The 7,489-nt window shown below is 46.0% G+C and overlaps 1 protein-coding gene across 1 annotated transcript; it reads left to right on the forward strand.

Moving 5' to 3' along the window:
- The first annotated feature begins 1,932 nt into the window (after positions 1–1,932).
- LOC131687015 (uncharacterized) lies at positions 1,933–7,200 on the forward strand. Its single transcript, XM_058971049.1, has 2 exons — positions 1,933–2,999; positions 3,042–7,200. Exons 1-2 carry the CDS (start codon positions 1,933–1,935, stop codon positions 7,198–7,200), a joined length of 5,226 nt encoding a protein of 1,741 aa, XP_058827032.1.
- Positions 7,201–7,489: the final 289 nt, after the last annotated feature.

Consider the following 7,489-nt stretch of genomic DNA (forward strand, 5'->3'; position numbering starts at 1 on the left):
CCCAGCGCACGGATCCTAAAGCGGGCATGTTTTTCTTCTTTTTCCCCGCCAACAGCAACCAGGTATCTATCGATTTGCGCGCGCTCGAGATCTGGTTTTCACTGTATTTTATTTGCAAGCTTGATCCGCAAAATGCTGATGGTCGGTTGGTCGGTGTATTGTACAGCTGCCTACAATCCGACGATCTGATCGGATAGAAAGTGAAGCAAAACTGGATCGAAGTTGGAGCATTTGGAAGCAGAAGACAAACTGCAACTGTCTGTTTCTTTTTGTATTTACTAGATTATCTAGGGGAGTGTGTCTGCTACTTGTGGTTCGATGCTGTACTGTTAAAATCACCAGCTGAACTTAAAGTTTATTTAAAAATTGAATGGGACTACCTATCCATTTTTGTACATAAGGTAGAACACAGGTAGCTTTAAGATACATTTGTTTATTCTCCTCGTAATATAACAACAACTAATTATAAACAAAATGGGGGACAACCCTAAACTGTTTGCTAAGCTAAATTGGTTTTCTTTTGCCGTTTCTGAAAAATCCCCTATATATTTTATCTAGCATTAATCTGATCTCGTTGAAACGTTTAATCCCGCCTAAACCCTTATATTTCCCAAAATTCCAACATTCATTATATGGTCCTATTAATTCAGCTAAACTTAAGGCGAAGTTTAGCGTGGGTCATTCCTTCCTGAGATATTCCGAACGTGAAAGATTTATATCTCTATTAGTGTTCCTAGCGAGAAAACAAAAAACTCAGACCTGCTGCAAGACACCATTCCCCTACGAGCTGTTTGGCGCGACGAAGTCAATTCCGTTGTCGATTTCAAGTCTGTGCTGGAAGCTCGTCACGCAGGGATCAATCGTTGAATGGTACCAACTACAGACAGCGTACAAGCGACGCCGGCGATCGTGGTGGTCACCCTTGAAGCGAGGAATTCACCGGCTCACTTTTCATTTCGAGTTTAAATTGTGCGTGACATGAACTTGACGGTGAATTGATCGAAGTAACGATGTCCACGCCGAGGTTACACAACTTGTGTATGGGATGAATCAGCGGGGGTTCAGAAATTTGCGATTTAGTAATTTAATGATCGCAACACCTGTTCAATGCAGAACTGCGTTAATAGAGAAGATTATCCTGATTTGAGCAATCTAGAGTTTGAAGTAATGAAAATTATTTCAAATATATTCAGTTCTTTTCTCAGAGTCAACCTTCAAGAGAAATCGTAACTTTACGGAACATCCAAATACTTCCGATATTCTCTTTTTTAGTATCAAGACTGCTGGCAGCGGTGCAATCAAGCACGAATCACGTGGAACCAGTTTGTTTCCGTACCCAATTTAGTGCTTACCGTGACGAACGCTTTTCTTTAGTTCGAGACAAGGACCAGATCACAGTACCAAGGGTACCTCCAATGTAATATGTGCTGAACATACCCTGTTATAAGTTATTTTATTCTGAAGTTATATGAAGAATATGTAGTTAAGTGAAGAAAAGGTGAAATAAGAAAATTTAGTTTAACTTACCTGCTGTTTGAGCCGCCGTTCCTGCCGAAAGTCCATCATACCTGCACCGTCGTCACTTACCTGCATCCACCGTACCTGAAAAGGAAAAAGGGATTACTTACCTGTAAGTTCAACTCCACTGCTTTCGCTGATCGCCGTCATCTGGTCCTTCGAGCCGGATAAGTGTCGAAACTCCACTTGTCCGCAACCGCCATCCCATTGTGGCGAATCGAATCGCCATCTTACGTCCGCCATCCTGTGGATCCACTCGGCTGGGAATCGGCCGCCATCCTGTATTCAACTCTACCAAGAGGAATTCATTTGTACAAGGCACATTTATTGCCTCAAAAAGGTAATTAGTATTCCATTAAGTTTCACCCGTCTCGTTTGAGCTACGCGGTCTTCCGTTTGCAGTTCCCGTTCAAAATGTCTACGGAACGACGCATCAAATCGCTCAAACTACGGCAGCGTAGTATCCAGACGTCCTTCGATCTCATCAAGGCGTTCGTGAATTCTTACGAGGACGATACTGACGCCAGCCAAGTTCCGGTACGATTAGAGCATCTTGTATCGCTCTGGTCAGACTTCAACAAGGTACAAACGGAGCTTGAATCACTCGATGAAGTCGGTATTGAACAGCAGTTCAAGTATCGCACTAGCTTTGAATCGTCCTACTACAAAGTAAAGGGCTTTTTGCTCACCATTAATAAAACACCCGTTACACCATGCGTCGCTTCTAGTTCTCCTTATGCTGGTCATTTCCCTCCATCGGCATCGCACGTGCGCTTGCCCGATGTAAAGCTCCCTGTGTTCAATGGAAACTTAGACAATTGGCTCAACTTCCACGATTTGTATTTGTCACTTGTCCACTCATCGGCAGAACTATCGAACATACAAAAATTCTACTACTTGCGCTCGTCCCTGACTGGGGACGCTTTAAAATTGGTTCAAACAATACCCATTAGTGCCAACAATTATGCGGTAGCCTGGAACATGCTAGTGGACCACTACCAGAACCCAGCGAGGCTGAAGCAGACCTATGTGGATGCCCTGTTTGACTTTGCCACCATCAAGCGAGAATCTGCTTCGGACCTACATTCGCTCGTGGAGAAGTTTGAAGCCAACGTCAAGGTGTTGCAGCAGTTGGGCGAGCAAACGCAATATTGGGACATCATTCTTATTCGCATGCTCAGTATACGACTGGACTCAACAACACGGAGAGACTGGGAAGAATACGCGTCAACTAAGGACACAATATCATTCAACGACCTCACAGCTTTCATTCAGCGTCGCGTGACTGTGCTGCAAAATATTCACCCCAAAGCCGTCGAAGCACCGGCAGTAACTAGTAATGTGAAAAGGCCAAACTTTCGTCCAGTTGCTAGTAACGGAGCTAGTCAGTTTAATCCCCGAAAGTGTGTCATGTGCAGTGAGCATCACCCGTTATACCAGTGTTCAACATTCTCAAAGATGCCCTTAGAAGACAAGGAGAGGTAAGTACGTCGTCATCAGCTGTGTCGTAATTGTTTGCGTAGGGGACACTTAGCCAAAGATTGTTCGTCATCTAGTACGTGTCGCAAATGTCAAGGTCACCATCATACTCAATTGTGTGCTAGTGGGGTTAATCATGGGAAGTCAATAGATTCGTCTGCCTCCAAACAATCATCTTTGCAATTGCCCGAACAGCAATCAGCACCGTCAATATCAGCCACTGTCGTCGAACGTGTCAACTACTCGACATCGAGCCACGGGCGGCAATGCGTTCTTTTAGCTACTGCCGTCGTTATCTTAGTAGACGACAACGGAAACCAGCACACTGCAAGGGCACTTTTAGACTCCGGTAGTGAGTGCTGCTTTATTAGTGAGGCTCTCGCCCAAACACTCAAAGTTCAGCGGAAAAAGATATCACTCCCGATCGCGGGAATCGGGCAATCATCCACTCAGGCCCGCCAGAAATTTGCAACAACAGTACGGTCACGCATCAGCAATTACACTGCTAATTTAGAGTTTCTAGTCCTCCCAAGGCTCACTGTAGACTTACCAACAGCTTCTGTTGACATCACATCTTGGCGAATCCCGCCTGAAATTCAATTAGCAGATCCATCATTTTGTAAGGCCAATCCAGTCGACCTCATCCTAGGCGTCGAAGTCTTTTTTGATCTCTTCAAGGTGTCAGGCAGAATTCCATTAGGCGACTCGATGCCAGTGCTTGTAAACTCGGTACTTGGCTGGATAGTAGCGGGAAAGACCACGCACTGCAAGCCCATCACTCCCGTCGTGGCGAACGTAGCTACAATTTCTGATATGCATAAATTGATGGAAAAATTTTGGACATTGGGGGAAGGTCATTCGTCTCCCTGCTATTCGGTAGAAGAAGCGGAATGCGAGGAACATTTCCGTCAAACCGTCTCTCGTGCGCCAGAAGGACGGTACATCGTCAGACTCCCACTAAAACGGGACACACTAGCCAATTTAAGCGATAATCGCGGCACTGCTATCAGACGGTTCCATTTGTTAGAACGTCGGTTAGCACGTAACGAAGAGTTAAGTCAAAGGTATAGCGAATTTATGGACGAATACTATACTCTCGGACACATGGAACGTGTCGACAACCCGCAAGCAATAACTAAACCGTGTTTTCACCTCCCCCATCATGCCGTGGTACGTGAGAGCAGCTCAACAACAAAAGTGCGAGTCGTCTTCGACGCTTCGTGCAAGTCAACCAGTGGACCATCTTTAAATGACGCTCTGATGATAGGTCCAATTGTGCAAGATGAGTTAAGGTCCATCATCATGCGTTCTCGGAAGCATTCTGTAATGCTCATCGCAGACATTAAGCAAATGTATCGGCAAATTCTGCTGCACGAGCAGGACACTCCTCTGCAACGAATTGTTTGGCGAAATTCAACTGACGCACCCATCGACACATTTGAACTCAAAACCGTTACTTACGGAACGGCCAGCGCCCCTTTCTTAGCTACACGAGTGTTAAAACAACTAGCCGAAGACGAACGAACTAATTTCCCTGAAGCAACTGCTGTACTCGAAAAAGACTTTTACGTAGACGACTTGTTCACTGGCGCGCGAAACGTTAATGAAGCTACAACACTACGGAAGCATCTAGAAATTCTCCTAGCGAAGGGCGGATTCGAGTTGCGTAAATGGGCATCGAACGAAGAAGCTGTTCTAGAAGGCATCCCGAATGAAAATCGCGCGCTCCAGCCATCCGTCGATTTCCATCGTGATCAATGCATCAAAACACTTGGCTTGCATTGGGAACCGGCTTCAGATGTACTGCGATACAGAATCCAACTACCCAGTTCAGATACAATCACCTCACTCACCAAACGAATTGCACTCTCACAAATTGCTCAACTATTCGACCCACTTGGATTGGTGGGTCCGGTTGTTACAACGGCTAAACTTTACATGCAAGCACTATGGACGATGAAGGACGAAAATGGACACTCCTGGGGATGGGATCAAGTACTCCCGAAAGCGATGATAGAACGTTGGATTGCCTACCAATCTCAACTTCCCCTTCTGAACGAGCTGAGCATCGAACGCTGCGTGCTGTGCCCAAATCCAACAACGATTCAACTACATTTGTTTTCTGATGCTTCGGAACGTGCCTACGGGGCATGTGTGTATGTACGGTCAACAAATTCAGCAGGCACCGTCAAGGTCGCCCTGCTAACAACTAAATCAAAGGTTGCACCACTCAAGCAACAAACCATCCCACGATTGGAACTGTGTGGGGCCTTACTAGCAGCACAACTTTATGAAAGGGTCGTCGAATCTCTACAACTACCAGTCCAAACATTCTTCTGGGTGGACTCAACTACGGTACTTAGCTGGCTCAAATCACCACCCACAACTTGGACCACCTTCGTAGCAAACCGTGTTTCCAAAATTCAACAAGCAACGGTGAATTGTACCTGGCGACACGTAGCAGGCAAGGAAAATCCTGCCGACCATCTATCACGAGGAATGACAGCAGAGACACTCCTAGAATGTGTCAACTGGTGGCAGGGAACAACCTGGTTGCACCTTGATGACAACGAATGGCCCATACAATGTCCATTTGCAATCGAGGATCCTGAAGCATCCATTGAGGCGCGCAAAGTAAGTTGCACAGTAGCACCGGTGGAACCCGAACCATCCTTCATCGACCAGCTCGTCAGTAGATTCTCCCAATATCAACGAATGCTGCGGATCGTCGCATATTGTCTTAGATTTCCTAGAAACTGCCAACTCGCAAAGGAAAATCGACCAGAGAACACCTGCGTTACTGTAAACGAAACACAAGAAGCAGAAACAATTTTAATTAGACTCGTTCAGCAGCAATCATTTGTGGAAGAATGGCGGTTAATCGAAAAATCAATGCCAGTTTCCACGAAATCACGAATCAAATGGTTTCATCCCATGCTATCATCCCCTGAGCGCCTGATGCGCATTGGAGGAAGGATAAATCAATCCCAGCAACCCTACGACGCGAAACATCAAATCATCCTACCGTCATCTCATCATTTGTCAACTCTACTGGTAAGAAGTTATCATGAGCGACACCTTCATGCCGCTCCCCAGCTGCTAGTCAGCATTCTACGTCTCCGGTATTGGATTATAGGAGCCAGGAACTTGGCACGCAAAATTGTCCACAAGTGTGTTGTTTGTGTCAGAGCTCGTCCAAAACTAATCGAACAGTTCATGGCTGAACTACCAGCGAAACGCATCATCGCCTCTCGACCGTTTTCAGCAACTGGTGTTGACTACTGGGGTCCGATACTGTTACAGCCACCTCACCGTCGAGCCGCTGCGCGGAAGGCCTACGTAGCCGTTTTTATATGTTTTTGCACAAAGGCTGTGCACCTGGAACTGGTGGCAGACCTCAGCACTCAAAATTTCATACAAGCACTTAGACGTTTCGTTGCTCGTCGTGGATTGTGTTCCAACCTATACAGCGACAATGGTAGAAATTTTGTTGGAGCTGCTAACGAACTAAAAACTCTCATTCGCAGCAAAGAATATCAGCAAGCAATTTTCCAGGAGTGCAACGAAACCGGAATCAAATGGCACTTTAACCCACCTAAAGCTTCACATTTTGGCGGCTTATGGGAGGCTGCCATTCAATCGGCACAGAAACATTTTGTTCGAGTTTTGGGAAACCGTTCACTAGCTCATGACGACATGGAAACACTATTAGCGCAAATTGAATCCTGCCTCAATTCGAGACCAATCGTGCCTCTCAGTGACGATCCTTCGGACTACAACCCACTAACACCAGGACACTTCTTGACGGGGTCAGCATTGAAGGCCGTTCCTGATGTCGATCTGTCCACTGTGCCTTTCAATCGCCTAAGACAGTGGCAGCAGACTCAAAAAATCCTGCAGGATGTATGGAGAAGATGGCACACCGAGTATCTTTCAACTCTTCAGGCGAGAACGAAGTGGTGCAGTCCACCGGTACAGCTCGCCAAAAACCAGCTTGTTATCATCAAGGAGGAAAACTTGGCTCCCATGCGATGGCCAACTGGTAGGATTCACGAACTGCATCCTGGTCCGGATGGCATCACCAGAGTAGTTACACTACAAACACCACAAGGGAAATTTACTCGTCCTGTTGCGAAGCTTTGTTTACTTCCCGTCGTGTCATCGGATGAATCAAATGCAGCAGAAGCAGATCACCTGAAATAAAATACAAGGCCCTTTAAAAAAAGGGACAAGGTAAGCACCTGTCCAATATTCCCTAAATCCTTTGAACCCGCTACCGGGTCTGTTTTATTCGCCAGAAATAATTGTCAGCAGAAACCGTCGAACTCGTGGCAGCCAATGAAATAAAATGCAGAAACGTCATGTTAGATGATCATCGATTTTGGCGCGAGGGACAAACCGTTCGTTTCATCGATTAGCAGATAGCGGATAGTTGGGATGTTCAAAAATATGTTTTCTGAAGGGGTCAGGATGTTCGCATACGAAGAAGAAT

The sequence above is a fragment of the Topomyia yanbarensis genome, chromosome 3 (genome assembly GCF_030247195.1).
Source record: "Topomyia yanbarensis strain Yona2022 chromosome 3, ASM3024719v1, whole genome shotgun sequence".
NCBI lineage: Eukaryota > Metazoa > Arthropoda > Insecta > Diptera > Culicidae > Topomyia > Topomyia yanbarensis.

Bases quoted from the DNA above. Each gene is read 5' to 3' on its own strand.
- LOC131687015 (XM_058971049.1), top strand. From the start codon at position 1,933: ATGTCTACGGAACGACGCATCAAATCGCTCAAACTACGGCAGCGTAGT. The intron at 3,000-3,041 runs GTAAGTACGTCG...TTGTTTGCGTAG, and splicing joins CCCTTAGAAGACAAGGAGAG to GGGACACTTAGCCAAAGATT.